The following is an 18,915-nucleotide window of genomic DNA, read 5'->3' as shown; positions in this document are numbered from 1 at the left end:
TGGGGTGGATAATGGCTGGGAGGGAGTATGAATTAGTCTTTTAAAAAGACTTCCGGGATCCCTGGGTGGCGCAGCGGTTTAGCGCCTGCCTTCAGCCCAGGGTGCGATCCTGGAGACCCGGGATCGAATCCCACGTCAGGCTCCCGGGGCATGGAACCTGCTTCTCCCTCTGCCTGTGTCTCTGCCTCTCTCTCTCTCTCTCTCTGTGTGACTATCATAAATAAATAAAAATTAAAAAAAAATAAACTAAAATCATTAAGATCCCATAGTGGATCTTAAATTAAAAAAAAAAAAAAAAAGACTTCCTAGAAAAAATTAAAAACAAACAAACAACTTCCTAGGTAACTCTGATGTATCCTCCCTAGACTAAGAAGCTCAGTTTTAGACTCTAGGTTAGTAATATCCTCTCTTTCACCCAATATCCTCTCTGCCCAAGATTTCCTGTCCCCCTTCCCTTGGGTGCCCAGGGCTTTCCCCTCTGCTCTGTACACTTGGGCTATGACTAACAATTGGTGGGGGTCAGTTCTCAGTGATTCCTAAACCTATGCTCTCCCATCCACCTTTCTACCCATTCCACAACAACCAGGGGAGCTACGAGTCTGCTTTTCCTGAGTCAGCTAGTAGATCTGGTGAGATGAGGCTTCCTGTGGGTAGATGTGCCATGTTACCTGTGTTATGAGCTTATCTCAGGTCCTTCTCCCCCACAGACTTGCACACCACAGAGATGGGTGGTGTGACTTGGGTCTGGTAGAGTTGAGTCCGGCAGGGTTTCATGCTAGAGCCTAGCCAGAAACAGTCTCTATTCACTTGGTCCCCTCAATGTGACCCTTGCAGGTGGCTGGGGATTTTGATTACTAATTTCCTTCCTGATTCTGAAAATGCACATGAAATGAACAGAAATACCAAAGAAAGTGCTTAGAGCTACTTGGATGAAATTCGGCAAAGGAAGTTCTGCAAAACAGAGAACTGGATCAAACCAGCTGACGTTGCTTTAGTCACGAAACTTCAGGGGATTCTAAGTCAGCACTAGCAGAGGAACCTTCCAGAGATGGTACTGCCAGCCTGAGGGATAAGACTAGAAGGAGGATTTTTATTGTGTATCTCAGTGGATCTGGCAGTCCCCCCTCCTTAAAGGGTAGTTTGCCCCCTTAAAGCCTGCCAGAGTGACCCTAGGACCACAGGCCCAGTCTGCCTCCCAGGGCAGCATCCAGGGACTTTTCCTTTCTACCAGTTCCTGGCATTTGTGCTTAGGCTAGTAGGCCCTCTCTTGCCCATGATCTGTCTACCTGCCTTGTCAGCCCAGCCTCTTGGTCTGATGTCTTCGAGAGAGGTTTGCCTCAGCTGAGGCCTGAGAGAAAGGCCTCCTAGAGTGGTTCTTGCAGTCTGGCTCTCTGCTGCCCCCACTTGTCTAGAACCAAGACTGACAGCAGCTGCATGAGTGTCCCCTGTGCCCTGATGGCAATCCAGTTCTTGGAAGAGGGCTCTTGGGATCACCTTCCCTCCAGCTTGCCTAACTTGAATTTGTTTTTAGTTTTTAAAAATTATTATTTTAAAGTAATCTCTACACCCAATGTGGGGCTCAAACTTACAGCCTTGAGATCAAGAGTTGGAGGCTCTACAACTGAGCAGCCAGGCACTTCTAGCCTGAAATTTTTAGTGAGGGAAGAATATAGTAATGTGACAGATGTTCATTGTCATCTTGATCATGTCTCTTGATCTCTGATTCATATGAGATCTGGCATCGCTTACTTCTCTTGACTCTTTCCTGTGTGACTTCTTGGTCTTTCTTTGAAAAGTCCTTTGCAGTTACTGTGCAAATTAACGCTTTTCAATGTGTTGAATATGTTATATTTTCCTTTGCCAATTTTGCTTCTGTGTATCCAACTCACCTAAAGAGAGTCGCATGAGGACAGGGCCTAGGCAGGACCTGTACAACCTTCCTGGTTCTCTTACTTGGAAGATCTTGGAACAGCACTCAGAGAACATTGCCTTCAATCAGGAAAGAAGCTGTTGGCTATGTCTTCTCAACCAGGATGAAGCCTCAGAATTATGTTGACGAAGGAGTGTGTTTTTTAAAATTTGAAAAGATTTTCTAGTTTTATTGAGAAATTGACATACATCACTGTCTAAGTTTAAGGCATGCAGCATGATGGTTTGATTTACTTATATTGTTTTTTTTTTTTTTTGATTTACTTATATTGTGAAGTGGTTATCACAGTAAGCTGCACTGTATTCTGTATCCATCATCTCATATAGCTACAATAAAATGAAAATTAGAAAACTCTTCTTAAACTGTCACATTGTCAACTATACTATAAAGATAAAACAAAACAAAGCAAAACAAACTTTGTCTTTGTGATGAGAACTCTTAAGATCCTCTCTCTTAACAACTTTGCTGGATATCATACAGCAGTGTTAGCTGCAGGCGTTATGTTGTACATTATATGCCTAGTACTTAATTGGAAGTTTGTACCTTTTGACCATCTTTCTCTAATTCCCCCTCCCAATACCTCTGGTAACCATAAATTTGGTTTCTTTTTCTAGGAGCTTTGCTTTTTTATTAGCTTCCATGTATAAGCGAGTTCATACCGTATTTGTTTTCTCTGACTTATTTTATTTAGCAGAATGCCTTCAAGGTCCATCCGTGTTTTTTGCAGATGGTAGGATTTCCTTACTTTTTATGGTTGAATAATATAGAGCCTTTTTGAAAATACATATTCCTAAGCCCTGCCTCTAGAGACTCAGGGTAGAATCTAAGATTCTGTGTTTCTTAAGCTCTCCAGATGATTTTTTTTTAAAGATTTTATTTATGAGAGACACAGAGAGAGGCAGAGGCATAGGCGTGGGGAGAAGCAGGCACCCCGTTGGGAGCCCGATGTGGGATCAATCCCAGGACCCTGGGATCGCACCTTGAGCCAAAGGCAGATGCTTAACCACTGAGCCACCCAGGTGTCCCATCTCCAGATGATTCTGATGTTTGCCTGGCAAAAGGTTTACTGTGTTCTTCATAGACATGCATGCAGACCCATTCATTCATTCATTTATCAAATATATGTATACCACAGTATACCAGGCAAGGGGCTTCTGGTGCTGGGGTGCCAGTGTAGGAAAGGAAGGACACATACATGAACATGGACTTGTCCATGCCATGGTGATGCAAAGGTCTGTAGCACAGGTAATTAGTATGAGCAATGTGGTTATTTTTCCAGAAGAGTTTGTGTTTTCCTCTCTGCAGATCCTCAGCACTCTTGTTAAAGGGATACGCAGACCTGTGACCTGCAAGATTCGCATCCTGCCTTCAGTAAGGATGATATGTTACATTTCAAGGTCCACTTTCTCTTGGGATGTTGATTTGGGGGTGGTGGATGATTCTCGAAGAGCTGAATTAGGTTTGGAGGAGAAAGCAGGGCTGAGCCTACTTTGGGAGCTGGCAGCTGTTTCGTGGGTAGCTTCAGTAACCACCCTGGGCTGTCTTCTTCCTCAGCTGGAAGATACCTTGAGCCTTGTGAAGCGGATAGAGAGGACTGGCATCGCTGCCGTCACAGTTCATGGGAGGTGAGTAGTTGCCTATCTAGTGACTGACTTGCAGAGAGATCCTCAGGCATCACCATACCCCAGGTGACAGCCAACTTTTCTACATATGCAGCCTGACTCTGCCTAGCTCTTTAACATCCTGTAAGTCCTGAGGGCAGTCACACCCTTTACAGGCTGGCGTTCCTTGTTTCATTCCCTGAGCACCTTACTGGTGGTAGACACTGCCCTGAGTTTAAAGACACAGACAGAAGGAGAGGAAGACTGAGTTTAAAGATACAAGAGGAAGGAGAAACGCCCATACCTTCAGGATGTGTAAATGGTTGAGATTGAGTGATAGGTTCAGAATTGTACCTTGCAGCCAGGAAGTGGTGGAATTAGAACTCTGACTCTGAATCTCATTTTATTTCCATTACGTTGAGCAATGGCTTCTCCCTTGAATGATCCCAGGCAGATGGCTGTTTTTTTTAAAGGCACTATCTCTTTTGTCTGCCCTTCTTGGATTTCCAGCTGTCACAATGACTGCTTGAAACAGCCCTTGTATCTGTAGCTAATGTGCTCTCTTCTGAGAGCTGTGGTGTTGCTGACAGCTACTTTTGGTTTCCCAGTCAGACTTGCCTCCTGTGTCTAGATATGCTTTTGTATATCCCAGGTCCACAGCCTTTGGCTAGAATGACCTCTCTTCTCTGAGTGTTGTTCCTTTCGGGTTCAGGGGTCTTGTAGGAACAGTCCACATTTTGCTGGTTGTGTCTATTACAGCATTTCAGAGAAGTGAATCCGTAACTCCAACATTTAAGAGAAAAGCAGAGCTGTGCGGGTCAAAGCCAGTAGGGGGCGGTGAAAGGCCACACACATGTACACACATGTTCCTCCCTGTCGCAGCAGGCTGTAGGCTCCTGGTTTGGGCTCCCAGCTCTGCTGCTTGTTGGCTGTGTATCCTTGGACAAATCACTTAACCTCTCTGAGCACCACATTCCCCATTTGGAAATTAATTGGGGAAATTTAATTGGAAATTTCTGCTTTATAGAGTTGTCTTGAGGCTTTTATGAGGTTGTGAATATTTAACCTTGGCACAATGCCTGGCATATGGTATTCTCTGAATAAACACAGCTATTCCTTTTTGCCAGTAGTTGGAAACACCAGGAAGACAGATTTGGGTGAGTTTGAAAAGGGGCCTTCTGGCCATCAAAGCTGTTGAGGATGGGCTAGACTGGCTGCTGGGGGTGTGAAGAGGTGGAGGTGGAAGAGGCTTGAGGTAGTGTGGTTCCTGACCCTTTTGTTGAGGAGTGTACCAGAAGGGATGTGCCCAGGCAAGACCTGTGCAAGGGTTGTCTGGTTGACCATCTCTTTTGCTCGTTCCTGGGCACGACTTAGATCAGTACTCATTTTGTATCCCTAAGACTCACTCATACACAAGAACTTCTTGCAATTGACCTTGGAAGGAGGGGCCCCAGGTTGTTGTCCTGCCTCCCCAGGGCACATTGTGACAACCATGATCTGTGGCCCATCCTGGCTGCTGGGTCTGCCCTGTGCCAGGTGCCTCTCCCCAGGATCAGCTGCCCAACTTGGCCTCAGCATAGGCAGCTGTGTGGGAGTGGCCAGACTGAGGGCAGCAGCTGTTCCCAGTCTCGTGGGGAGGGCAGGACCGGACAGTAGGGGCAGCATTCTTATAGCACTGTCCCTCATCTCTAGCAGAGGTGAAGGGAAGCCAGGGAAAGGCACTGTGACCTTGGGAGCCAGGCCACCCACACCAGCCGTCTGCAGCCATGCCTTACCTGCGGGCCTGCAAGAGCTGAACTTGCTTTCCCAACAGGGGCTTATGCTGCTTTTGTCCCTTCAAACAGAGGTCATGGAGAGACATCCTTTGCAGTCCAGAACACTGTGGTTCATGGCCACATGACTTTGCTGAGGTTCAGCAGGGAGGACAGTAGGGTTTGGCTAAGGTAAACCTGTTCGAACTGTGACATAGCCTCAGCCCTTGGCCCCATCTTTTTATCTCCAAGGAAGCGGGAGGAACGACCTCAGCACCCTGTCAGCTGTGAAGCCATTAAAGCCATTGCTGAAACCGTCTCCATTCCTGTCATAGCCAAGTAAGCCTCTCCTGTTTATCATTTACTGTTTTATGTCCACCTCACTCTGAGAGACTTGAGATAGCCTACAAAAAAGGACTGAGATAGCATTAAAAAATGACCTAAGGGAAAAGGAAAAAAGGGTGGGACAAAAAAATGAGGTTGGGCATGAGGCTGAAAAGTACCTGTTGAGTCCCCTAGCCTATGGTGAGTGGCTGGGGTTGGTGTGCAGCAGGCAGGGCATTCTGATGGATGGGTTGAGGTAAGGAGGGTTCAGGGAACAGGGAGAGTGAGAAGGTGGCCACTGAAGTAGGCCCAGGGGAAAGTGATGTCACACCCAGCGTTAGGTGTGCAGGGTGGAGGGTGAGTAGTCACAAGCCAGAGTGTATAGAGATATGGCTCAGGGGGCATAAGGCAGGTTACAATCCAAAGCATTCTGGGCAGCTATCGGACCAGGAACTGAAATGGGTAGTTGTGAGGTATCAATGACTAGCCCAGAGGCTTAGTAGTAAGACAGTGTCCAGTTGTCATTGGGGAGCTGGCCGTGTGGATCAGTCGGGAGTTCAGTGCAGCCTTGCACCTTAGGATGCACAGAGTCTGATGGCAGGATGGGAACAGAGAGGTTCCAAAGTCCCGAAGCCCTGATGAAAGGCATACCTGACTGGTGGGAAGGAGGGAGGGAAGTAAAGTCGGGGGTGTTAGCCAGGCCTGGTTGTCCCTAGGCCAAGAAGTTGTAGGAGTGGCTTAGAGAGGGTAGGGCTACTCAAGAGCCTGGATACCATTGCTGCTGCTGCCACCTGAGGGTCTTCCTCATAATACTTATAACGCTGTCTCTGGATTGAGATTGTCATTCAACTCCTAATGGAACAGATGCAAACAGAGCTGTTTCCAAGGAGGCCCTTGGGGCCTCAGAGTGGCAGGAAGGGAAATTGCAACCAAACTGGGCCTCCTTTCTTCATCTCTACTGTGTCTGTGGTTTTTGACCTACCCATTAGTCAGTATATAGGTGCCCCAGGCTAGGGGTTTTCCTGTGATCCCAGCATCTACTTACAGACCCATGTCTTCAGATTTGGGCTGGCTTTAGCCACTGTTTAGGATGAGGAGGAAGGAAAGTAAAAATCTCTGGGACATGGTAAGTGCAAGGCCTGGTTCCAGGCTTTTTTACTGTGTTATTTTATTTGGTGTTCCTGACCCCTTAGCGGGGTGTGTATTATGACCTCCAGGCTCTCAAAGTGCTCATAGCTAAAGGATTTGGCCCAAGCCACACAATTAATAAGTAGCAGTTCTGGGAGTTGTCATTTTCTGAAACTGCTGGTATGAGGGTGGGGACACCCCTTACTCCCCTATTGCCTTTCAGTGGAGGATCTCATGACCACATCCAAAAGTATTTGGACATAGAGGACTTTCGACAAGCTACAGCAGCCTCTTCAGTGATGGTTGCCCGAGCCGCCATGTGGAACCCATCCATCTTTCTCAAGGAGGGTTTGCGACCCCTGGAGGAAGTTATGCAGAAGTACATCCGATATGTACGTCTATGTGCTTTTTTCAAAAGAAACATTTCTTACTGTCTGCCACATTCCTGCAAAAAGTGCTTTGGGTGAGCCCCCAGCCCCCAGCAGCCCTGTTGTTCCTCTCCTTTTTTTTTTTTTTTTTTTTATTAGTTCTTGTAACGTAGCATTGGGTTTCCCTGACTGCAACGTGAAGACAGTGTGCTGGGGAGGCGTGCCCCTATCATTACCTCCTCCAAAAGCTTTCTAGGTGTGAGGGTCATAGTAAGGACCCCCGGATTCAGGATGCTACCAGGGCTCAAACATGTGATATCTTTCTCTTTCTCTCTCATTATGCCCCCCCCCCCCCCCCGCAACATATACATGTATGCACAATGACAGTGGGATCTGTGTCAGGAAGACATTCATGCCAATGGGTTGGCACTTGAGCAGCCATAGCCAGGAGGAGCCATTGTAACTGTTGTTGAGGACAGATTATCTCTGTAGAGACTTCTCTCTGGTCATGAGTCAGAATCACTTCTAAAACTCTTCTCTTGCTAATTCCCAGAAACCTTTAACCCTTGACTTAGGGACTAGCCTAACTTTAACCCTCTAATTAGGGACTGGCCTTTTCCTCTCACTGAGAATTTGATGGTAGTGCCAAAGGCATTTCCCTCTATAGGAACTTTCTGACCAGTTCATCTGCCCTGTGCATTAGGCACAATCCTGGAATTCTATGACTCTGATTAGCTGTACATGTCTGTAGGCAGAGATACTAGACTTCTAATTCTTCAGTGCATTGGGTCTGAGCAGACAGTCCAGCCCTCATCTTCTTCAATCCTGGAGCTCACACCTTCCTGGGAGAGTCAAGAGCTTCTTAGATCCTCAGACTGCCCATGCCCTCTTCAGTTGTGGCTGCCTGCCATGGCATGTGGGTATCCCCAAGACTGTGCAAGCTGGGGGTGGGGAGGCCCTGAGGCTTCTGTCCAAAAATGGGCGGTTTCTGCCCTAGAGCCTCCCCTGCTTGATGCTACAGCCCTCATCTCCTGGGTTCCTGGTGTCCTGTTGGGCAAGTTGGTGACCACCAAGGCTCCCCAGTACTCTGGGTCAGCCAGAGACAAGGAGGGCTTACTTTAGCCCAGGCCACCTGTGCTAGCTCTTGCAGCTGGCTGGTATGTCTGTAGCAGAGAAGATAGGCTCAGCGCTGATCCCTGGGTAAAAGGTGATATTATCATTCCTACTCAGTCTATCCTTTGGCAGCTCCTCAAGAGCTGTTGTCCTGGAGGAAGGGAGTGGCTTTCAAGCATAGGCAGGGCTGCTTCTGGACCAGCCAGGTGCCTTCTGTCCCAGACAAACTCAGTCAAGGCCTTGCCACTAGCTGGGGCTTACCAATGTATCTCTGCTTTGTCCTTAGCATGTCAGGGCACCTTTCCCAGGCACTGAAGATATAGGCCCAGTTGAAGATATTAGAAGAGTGTAGGCGGCAAGGGCTGGGATGGTGTTCTACAGGGCCAGGGCGCTCTTTTTTTTTTTTAAAGATTTATTTTTATTTATTTATAATAGACATAGAGAGAGAGGCAGAGACACAGGCAGAGGGAGAAGCAGGCTCCATGCTGGGAGCCCGACGCGGGACTTGATCCTGGGACTCCAGGATCGCGCCCTGGGCCAAAGGCAGGCGCGAAACCACTGAGCCACCCCGGGATCCTGGGCCAGGGCACTCTTTACCCACCGCTTTTCTGTCTGCCCCAGCCAGGCGGGCTTCTAGTGTGTATCCCTGTGTAGCCAGCCTGCCTCCCTAAGCCTGCATTTGTCAGGAGTCGTGGTAACAGCTGCACCACACGCTTGTGAGGTTTGTGAAGCTCAATGAGGTGACAAGTCATATGGGAATATGACTGGTGGATTGTGCTGTGCTTTCCCATGCAAGCATATATTGGAGACCGGTCATTTAAGATGTGGGAAAGGAAGGTATTCACTGTGTATAGAAATAGAAGAATCTCGCCCCTGTCCTGGTGCTGCTCCTGCTACATCAGAATTTGACTTGTTCCCCCTCCCTGCCCTGGAAGGGCAGCAGGTCCTCTGTAGTGGCCTGTGGTGGCTGCAGCAGGAGGGGCTCCCTACACACCTAGACTTCCTTCAGGCTGTCTAGTCGAGTGTGCTCCTAATCCTGATCTCGGCTATGACTCTAGAGCTTTGTACTGCTAACTAGAGGAGTAGATGGTCAAGATGGAAGTGGCTTTTCTCAGGGGCTCATATTACCTCAGCTGCAAGCACACCTCTCATGCCCCCTTAAAGCCCCTTTCTCTGCCATCAGGGCATAGCCTGGGCAGCAAGTAGACTCATGCTGGTTCTTCCCTCAGGCTGTACAGTATGAAAACCACTACACCAACACCAAGTACTGCTTGTGCCAGATGCTGCGAGAACAGTTGGAATCACCCCAGGGAAGGTTGCTCCATGCCGCCCAGTCTTCCCAGGAAATTTGGTGAGAGGGGCAATGGCTGTCCTTCATTCCTTGCAGACGTTGCCCGGACTTGACTATGAGCTCTAAGCTGACTATCAGGGACCAGAGATACAGCTTCTGGAAATGGATGTACAGGAGTGGGATGGTGGTACAGTTTCACCTCCCAGAATACGATACTTAACAAAGCTTTGGAGCTTTCCATCCCTGGACTGATCTCATAGCAGAATTTTGGGAACTGGAGTGCCAGTAGGATGGAGGAATGTGGGGGCTGGGCTTGGGAATTCCTGGGGAGCAAAGAGCTTTCACGGTAACAGATCTGTCACACATCAGGCCATCAAGATTCAATGGTCAGGAGAGTTGGGGTTGTAGTATCAAGCCCCTGGCCTGAGCCTGCTCCCACAACCCATTACTCTGCAGTCCGGAAGGCTACCTGCTGGTCCTCTACATTTGGTATAGCTCCAATTCAGGTGGTTGACTTTTGGGGCCCCTCACAGCCTGGCCTACTACCTGTCCCTGTGGCTCCCTATTTGTCCATATCCCCAGCTCCATACTTGTGCTCATACTGGGTCTTCTGCCTGAATGCTCTTTCCTCCTTGCTGTTTCCTCCTCCTCAAAGAAACTTTCCTAAACCACACTTGAGCCCACGCACCCATCCTCACGAATATTCTTCAGCCCTCCAAATGCTTTCTAGAAGGGCAAAGAGTTGCCAGAACTCTCTTCCTAACCCCAGGCTTGTGCTGTTGGTGCTGGCCCTACCCCATAGAGCCTAACCAGCTTGACGCGGGTGTCTTGTGAACTCAAGGGAAAGAATGTAACACTGTAGTTCTGGGTGGTACCTCAGTTTAGGCTAGGTCTAACTGCTTGTGTGCTTGTGGCTGGGGCAGGAAGTGGGGAACCACTTAGTGGTCGTGGCCTCTGTCTCTTCCTCCCTTGGGCCCACATGAGGATGAGGCTGTGTAAAACCCAGGTGCTTGTTCAGTGTAGGTCAGTTCACTTACTGTTGGCTGGGGACACTTGCTTGTATTTTCTTCTTTGGAAGAGAGGCTGGGCTTAGGTGGTAGAGGTGACCTTTCACTCAGCCTACTCTCTAGTGTCCACCCTCAGAGGCTCACATTCACTTTTTGCCAGTCCAGGCTGATCCCAGGGGTAGGTAGTGGCACCTTCTGATGGCTAGGTTTTGGTGGTGCTTGCATGCGTGTGCATGTGTGTGTGTGTGGAGGGGGGAGGGCAGAAGGCATATCTCATTGGTGAGTCCCTGGGCTCTTGCAGTAGTTTCCTGGATGCTGGCTCCACTAAGGGGTCTTTTCTGCTCTGCTTGTCCTTCCATAGTGAGGCCTTTGGCCTTGGTGCCTTCTACGAGGAGACGACACGAGAGCTAAATGCCCGGCGGGCTGAGCTCTTGGCTAGGACCCCAGAGGCTGCACGGGAGCCAGTTGAAGATACCTCAGGTGTCATTAAGATGGCTGTCAAGTTTGACCGGTAGGTCTCCAGCTGGGCCAGAGCCACTGCCCTCAACTGGCAGTGTACATGGTTGGCTTCTGTACATGGTTAATGCTAAGTTTAGGGACCCCAAGTCTTCTTGATTGGGATACTTATTCTTATTTTTCAGCATCTCCAAGAAGGCACTTTGAGGAAGATGGTCCCTGAAAGCCCAGGCAGCACTGTCAGGGATGTGCATGTTGTCCCACGATGACAAAACTTCACCTTTTCTTAGATCCACCCCATCCCACAACTCAGGGTGGGAGGGCTTGTCTCCTGTTCCTGAAAGTCTGTACATTTTTCCTGGTCCCAAACAGCTAGGTGCCTCCAAGGCATTGGGACCTTTGCCCTCATCTGGCTGTGCAACCTCTGCCCATACCCACTGGCCCATACCAGCCCTGTGGTACCCTTTCTAGTCAGAAGTAGCCCATGATGATTATTGCTCTCAGAGTGTGACTCAGCTTTGAGGGAGGTCCTTATCCTTGTCTTCTGCCATCTAGGATCTGAGCCTTTCCCAGGTCCCCAGGCCCATACCAGGAGCCAGTCTTGTCTAGCAAGGGCTTGGGAGGAGAGGACTATGGGCACAGCTGTAGGGCAGTCTGGGGAGAGCTTCTGGTGGGAAGTTGGAATATAGAGCCTTCTACCCTGTCACCCTGTCACAATCCAACTCTGACTCTGAAATAAGAGTACACTGAGTTCAAGGCAGAAACATCATCCTAATACTCAGGGGACATAATAAGGGTGGATACTGAGCTAGATCTGAGACCATCATGCAGCCACCCATGTTCCCAACCCCCACTCACTCCCTTCTGTCTTGTCTTGAGAGGCAAACTGAACTTTGTTTCCTTTTTTTTTTTTAAGTAGGTGCCACAGTGAGTGTGGAGCCCCATGGGGGCCTTGAACTCACAACCCTGAGATCAAGACATGAACTGAGATTGAGTCAGACATTTAACTAACTGAGCCACACAAGAGCCCCTGTACTGTCATTTCTGGCTGTGGAAGGCTGTTTTCTAGGCTAGAGTTCAGAGTGTTGGGAGTTCACTTCATATCCCAATTCCCTAAGCATGCTGAAGCCCATCTTCCTATTAGGTAGAATCCAGGCCACACACGACTGGTGGGACAGAAATGGGAGCTCAGGGGAATAAGTACAGGAGTTCTAAGACAACAGCCTGGTGGTGATGGTAGGTGAGCCTTACTCCTTTCCCTCCTTGCCCCAGGAGAGCATACTCACCCCAGATCACCCCCAAGATGTGCCTGCTGGAATGGTGCCGGAAGGAGAAGTTGGCGCAGCCTGTGTATGACACGGTGAGTTCCTAGCTGTGGCCTGCCCCGCATTCAGTTCTATAGTGCTCCCACTGTTGGTGCCATCACCCCCAACACACCCATAGTTCGTACCCTGAATTCCAGACTGCTTGACTGCAGCCTGGCTTTGCCCTCCAGGGGCATGCAGTGGTTGCTGGTGGCCGGACCAGTTGCTGATATGATAGTCCCTTCCCTATGACAGCGGGCCCGTTGTCTAATTCTGGCCACTTTCATAAACTGAACTTGAGACCTATGTAAGGGGCCACTGGGGCCAGTCTCTGCCAGTGGTGTTTCTTAAATAAGAGTGACTGCTCTGGAAAGGACTAGTTGGCTCACTTAGGAAGGATGCTCAAACCTAAGAGTTAGGCAGGCATGTTTTTAGACCAGGCTTCAGCCAATGGGGCACAGAATTGGGCCCCAGACTTGAGGCTCCTTGGTGGAAACTTTAAAACAGTCTTGCTTCACCTTCTTTGGTCTCTATGACCATGTGTTATTAAGGCTGCTCTGTCTCTTCTAGACTGGCCTTCAATCTCTGATCTCCAAGCTTACACCTTTCAGAACTTGTGTCCTCCTCTTCCAGAGTGACTTTTCCAGAATAAATCTGACTTCTGCCTCCTTGAAAAGTCCTCATCCTCTCCCTAGTGCCTTTTGGATCAAGTCCTAGCACCTCAGCACAGAGCACAAAGCTCCCTTTTTGCCTTTCTGCTTCATGTCTCATCCACTCAGCTCTTTGTCCAGCCCTATCACCTGGTCGCTCTGCCAAGTGTACCTTTTCTGCCCCATCCTTGTCCCCTCTCACCCCTTTGCCATCTGGTAATTCCTTCTCATTTTTGGTGACCTGGCCCATCCAGATGTCAGTAGGATCCGGATCCATAGTCACATGCAGCTCAGGGCTCTGATGGCCCTTTGCTTAGGTACATGATTGAACTCCTGACACACTGGAATGTCATTGCTTATGTCTCTGCCTTTCTTCCTTGGCAGATGCACCAGGCACTTCTGCTGGGGAGGAGCATGTGATATGGGTAGCTTTCATTTATCTTATGTGGAAAGTACTTCCCTTTTTCTGTCTTCCACGTGGTCCCTGCAGGTGAGCCCCAGGGCTCATTTCTTTTGCCCCCAAGGAGCCATCCCTGTTTCCTTTGCTCTCTTTGCACCAGGTTCAGCGCCCCCTGGATCGCCTCTTCTGCTCTGTTGTGACTGTTGCTGAGCAAAAGTACCAGTCCACCTTGTGGTGAGTTTCCTCATCATTGGGTTTGGGGCTTGGGATGAGGGGCCTGGCTGAGGAGGGTTTGGGGAGGATGGCATACCTGGCTAGTGGCATCCTGGGCGATGACCCCTTGCCTCAGTTTTGTCAGAATCTTTGGCAAGGGTGTATAAAGTCAGGCCTTCCCTGCTTCCAGTCCTGCAACCAGCCCGCCTGCCTACCTGCCTTATTGCCCCATGCCTTGTCTGCCCAGGGACAAGTCTAAGAAGTTGGCGGAGCAGGCTGCGGCCATCGTCTGTTTGCGGAGCCGCGGCCTCCCTGAGGGTCGGCTGGGTGAAGAGAACCCCTCCTGGCACAAGCGCAAGCGGGAGGCCCCTGACCAAGACCCTGGGGGTCCTGGAGCTCAGGAGCACGCAGTGCCTGGGGAGCTGTGCAAGAAGCTCTTTGTGGCCTTGGGAAGTGGTGAAGAGAGCCCTCTGGAAGGCTGGTGACCATTGTCCCTACCTTGGTCACTCACTTCAGAAGCCTGGCCATAAGATGTCTGTGGGTATGAACCAGATGCCACTGGACAATTCTCTGTTCCTGACAGGAGTTAGGAGGTCCTTACCTGGGCCATCAGCCTGGAGCACTGGCTAAAGGGTGCCTAAGGTGTATATCTCCTTTGGTGGGTTTGAGGAGCAAGGCCAAGTTCCCAGTGACTTCAGTATTTTCTTTGAAAACGGGAGCTTTTCATGTGGTACCCCCTCAACCTGACATTGCTACAGTGCAATAAAGATACCCCCACCCTTACCCATGGCTGGCTGCTCTAGCCCTGCGCATCTTCACACACATACTCATGGCCTGGCATATTTTTTTTTACTCCCACCCTTTATGCACAGCTGGAGCTTCCTAAAAATACCCCTACCCATCCTTCCTCTGGGTGGAAGTGGGGGATGAGGTATCACTTTAACGCTCGCAGGACTTGGGCTGAGCCAGGAAGGCCCAAGAAGCCCATTCTACTGATGGCAAACCTGAGGTACTGCCTATCAGTTGACTTTCATGATGAGAGGTATTATAGAATCTGGGGAACAATTAGGGTATCTGGTGCTCCAGTGAGGGACCATCTCAGGTGAGGGGGAGGTTCCTGGGCTTGACCCCCAGCTGGCTGGAGCTCAGACCTGATGAAGTGTCTGCTCCAGACGGGGAACATTGAGCGTATGTGTTGTTGATGCCAGCAGCTTGGGGCCCTGACAATTGCCCACCCACTCCACTGCCTGCCACCAGCCCCCACTATCCCTTGGGCCGGAAGGAAGTGGCAGATTCTCTTTAATTTCCTCTTGGCAGTGAGAAGCAAACAAACGGCTACCACATCTCCTGGGGCCTCCCCCTCTTACTGGGAGGGGCGTTCTGACCAAAGGTCCCTGCCCTGCACCACCCCCGCTTCCTCCACTGTAAACACACTACTTCTCCTCCCCTTTTCCAAGTTCTGTGGGGAGGGGCATTCCCCTCTAGGACAAGGCCGATTCTCCCTTAGGCCTAGGGTCTGGCCTCACGGCCATTTGGCAGCCCCTGGCCCTATGGCCTGAGTCAAAGTTCAGGCAGGTGAGGCCTCTCAGTCCTGGAGTTGCCCCTCCCTGCACACTTGTTCTGTATGCAGATAAGGATACCACACTACCAGCCGCCTCCCGCCTCCCGGAGCCCATTGCTGACCGACATTGGGCAAGTCACTTCTAGTTCTCTTTGGGCCTGAGGGACCTCCTCTGAGAGGGAGATCTGCTCTCTGCTTGCATGAGGCAGGCTGGAGGATAAATAGGCCTGTGATAGGGCACACTGTGTGGCTAACAGGGTCACTCCATGCTAGCTTCCCAGACTAATGCTCCAAGAGAAGGAGCTCTGCCCAGGAGACAGGCTGAGACTTGGTACAGTCTCAGCCATCAAGCTTTAGGCACAGTTTCTGATTTTTCTCACCAAAAAACCGTTTCAGTTAAAATGCTCCCTTTGTCTTTCTTCATACCCCAACTGGAACAGGGTGGACACCGAGGCCCCAGTAGACCCCCAGGCATCCTAAGCTTGTCAGGGGCTGTGGAAGGACCCTGTGGTGGGTCAAATACCAGTCTTAAGATCCACTTCTTCTGTAGGGTTGGGTGGTACCCTCAGGCCTCTTTCCCACCAACGTACTGTTCCTGGGGAAGCCCCTTCTCTGATGGGGTCGGTTTATTTCTGGGCTATGAGAAAGGAGAGGCAGGGGTGGAGGTCAGCTGTTAAGATGGGAGGCTGGTGTATGAAAACTTAGAGGGCCCAGGAAAAGCACCAGGGAGAGTGTCATTCACAGGGGAGCAGGTGAGGAGGGGCTTGTGTATGTTCCACGACTGAGGATACCTGGCAAAGATCCTGGCTGGGTATGCTGGCTCTCAAATGGTCTCACTTTAGCATACCTCAGTGATGCCTGCCCTGGTCTCAGAGTGACCTGCCTAAGACCTGGGACCAACTGGGAGGGCCCAGTCAGATCTGAAAGCTCTACACATTGTTCTCACCATGCCCACCTAAACTCAGGCCACTCTGATGCCCAAACCCCTCTCTGGGCTAGTGTCCATGACACTTATTCATCCATTCCAGCCACCTACACTGAGGACTTATTAGCTCATCACATTTTGGGGACACATGGTTTTGAGCCTGAGAGGTAGGGACAAGCAAAGCTGGAAAGGATGGCACATCTTCCAAAGGCCACAGCAAGAAGACTGGACTTTGTGCACAGAAGAGTGGGGAATCCCTGGTTCCTGCTCAAGACTCTTCCATGGCTCTCCACTGCCCTCTGGATCAAGTCCAAACCCCTTAGCCTAGTATCCGAGAACAAAGCGCTGACCCTGTCTTCTCAGCACCCTGTGCTGACTTCAGCAACCAACTCTCTTCAATTGTAGCTGGCCAGTATTACCTCTGCCCAGATTGGGAGCTGCTCAAGGGCAGTTCTTGTGTCTGCTATAGTCCCTCCTTGGCTTGAGAGTGGGGAGCGGCCACAAAAAAAGAATCCAACAAGCTCGTTGAATGGGATATGTGGCATGGAAAGAACTTTTCTAAACTCTGACTTTCCTCTAAGGTTCCCGTTTCCCCTAATGAACAAAAGGGGGCTGGGCTGGGCTGTGCCAGGCCAAGCTGTACCATCCCATGGCTCAGACACTACAGGAGAGTCTTTGACATTGGGGGCTCAGAGCCAGGCCTGTGGCAGCTGGTGAAAGTAATGGCTTTCCCCAAATCTCAGGCCTGGCTCACATTCACACAGGAGGGAGACGGGGTGTATAGGGACCCACACGGTCCTGTCCACTAGTCTGGAGTCCTATCTACTGTAGTGGTCCCTTGGCCTCCTGGTTTCACAGGGCTCTCAAAGGCTGGAGGCAGGTCAGATGGCCATCCCCTGCTATCCATCTAAAAGAGCTTTCGAGGGTGGCGCAGCGGTTTAGCGCCGCCTGCAGCCCAGGGTGTGATCCTGGAGACCTGGGATCGAGTCCCACATCAGGCTCCTTGCATGAAGCCTGCTTCTCCCTCTGCCTGTGTCTCTGCCTCTCTCTCTCTCTCTCTCTGTGTGTTTCTCGTGAATAAATAAATAAATCTTAAAAAAAAAAAAAAAAAGAGCTTTCGAGCTGGCCTGAGGAAGAGCTGATAAGGGAGGTCCTGGCTGAGGAAAAGGGTTTGGAGAGAGTTCATGTGTGAGTGGGGCAGGCCTCAGTACCAGCCTGCAGAGCTCTTAGCCATGGCCGCCTTTCTTATGAAAGTGGTAACACTCTTCCCGCAGTCAGGGCCCACTGCTGCTCCAGCTCTGATCAATCCAGGTTCGAGTTCTCAGTTTCCTCCAGACCAGAAATCTTCCTAAGACCTAACCCCTTCTAAGTGTTCTCCAGGTGCACATTGGCTGGGAACACAGATGGATTGCGCGCGTGTGCGCGCGCACACGGTTGCATTTGGTGAACAGGTGAATTTTTCAAGCCATCTCCAGCTCCTGTGTGGTCCCTTCCCAGTGGTGTGGCTGACAGGTTCAGGGTCTCCCTCTTGCAGTCCCCCTAGGCTGCCTAGTTGAGCCCCTAGTTTGGAGGGCAGAAGGGCTAGATAAAGATCTATTTTCTCCATTCAGATGGTAACCTGGGAAGTATGGTGGGGGGGTAGGGGAGGGACTTAGCAGGGGGATGACAACACATCCTGAAATTGTTCATTAGGATGTTTCACCCACACAATACCATGTGCTCCATCTCTTTGACCTTTATTTTCTTCTGCTCCTAATCTCCTCCTCTCCCAGAATTCTAAATATGTAAATTCCTAGCTCTAAATCCTTCCATGGCTCCCTACTGCCCTCAGATAAAAAGTCTAGATACTTTGCAGTGGCCTATAGTACTATAGTACTCTGCCCACTCATCTGGCCTTACCTTTGGCTTCTGCTCACTGCAGGTACTTTTTGTTTTTGGAAATCTGTTTGCTGCCTGGAATCATCTTCCTCACCTCTTGGCCATCTTTCCAATTCCTACTTAGTCGTGTGGAGGCCCTGTAACCCCAAGGGATTGTGAACCTTGCTGTAGATCCTGGCACATCCCTAATCTTTTTGTGTAGTGATTGTAGACTTGATGGCCTCCTCTCCCCAACCCCTGAAGGGAGACTAATTTATCTCTGTGTCCCTAGGTTCAGCTCAGGTATGTGTACAGAGCACTGGGCAGGAAAGATTTTCTGACTTCAGGGCTGAATCAATCCAAGACAAACATCTCATCTGCCCTGGACATTACCTGTCCTCCTGACCCAAGGCCTAGTTAGGCCTTCCCTGCGGCTCCCTGGTAGCTCAAGTATCAGTCCATATATTGAGACCTTTCTGCAAAGCATTGGACTTTGTCCTCTTCACCTTTTTGTGGGTGAGTGCCTGGGCTCTTACACCTGCACCCAGGCCTCTGAGACCTAGTGCCCTGGGTTCTTACAGCAATTTGCTTCTAGAGATACTTTGCCCTGTGGGACCTGGAGTTAGGGAAGTAGGTCACTGCTACTTCTCCCAGCTCCCAATCCACGTTGCATCTTGAAGGAGCCCTAAGTAAACAAGCCAGGCTCAGCGTCCCCTGGCACGGCCGGCCTCCACCCCAGGCCCAGGAGGAGGCGTCCTGGGTCTCAAGGGAAGATAGGCCCGCTGGGGAGGGACCGAGAGCGAAAAACAGTTTTTCAGATACAGTGTCACTTCCTCTCCATTACCAACCACTCAGTTTGGGTAGCGGGCCCTCCTGCTTTCACGGATGTGCGCTGGGATGCTGAGATCATAAGCCCGTGAGTGGTGCGAGTTCAGGACAGGCTTTCTGGTTCAGTCGGCTTCGACTTCCAGCAACGGATCGACCTTGCCCGTGGGGCTTTGCCGAGGCCTCGAATGCGCCGGCTGTCCTCCAGGGA

The 18,915-nt window shown here is 50.3% G+C and overlaps 1 protein-coding gene across 8 annotated transcripts in view; it reads left to right on the top strand.

Moving 5' to 3' along the window:
• DUS2 (dihydrouridine synthase 2) overlaps nt 1–14,319 on the top strand; it is a 50,255-nt gene extending 35,936 nt beyond the window's left edge. For all 8 annotated transcript variants that reach the window (XM_035715721.2, XM_025426610.3, XM_025426606.3 and 5 more), the window contains 9 exons: nt 3,236–3,301; nt 3,485–3,555; nt 5,535–5,621; nt 6,958–7,126; nt 9,445–9,566; nt 10,875–11,024; nt 12,242–12,329; nt 13,484–13,557; nt 13,784–14,319. In XM_035715721.2, coding sequence (XP_035571614.1) covers nt 3,236–3,301; nt 3,485–3,555; nt 5,535–5,621; nt 6,958–7,126; nt 9,445–9,566; nt 10,875–11,024; nt 12,242–12,329; nt 13,484–13,557; nt 13,784–14,021 — 1,065 coding nt within the window. In that variant the 3' untranslated portion in view covers nt 14,022–14,319. The remainder of the gene's footprint in view (nt 1–3,235; nt 3,302–3,484; nt 3,556–5,534; nt 5,622–6,957; nt 7,127–9,444; nt 9,567–10,874; nt 11,025–12,241; nt 12,330–13,483; nt 13,558–13,783) is intronic.
• The last annotated feature ends 4,596 nt before the right edge of the window (nt 14,320–18,915 follow it).

This window comes from Canis lupus, chromosome 5, assembly GCF_003254725.2.
Source record: "Canis lupus dingo isolate Sandy chromosome 5, ASM325472v2, whole genome shotgun sequence".
Classification (NCBI taxonomy): Eukaryota; Metazoa; Chordata; class Mammalia; order Carnivora; family Canidae; genus Canis; species Canis lupus.
This window is presented reverse-complemented; position numbering and strand designations above follow the sequence as displayed.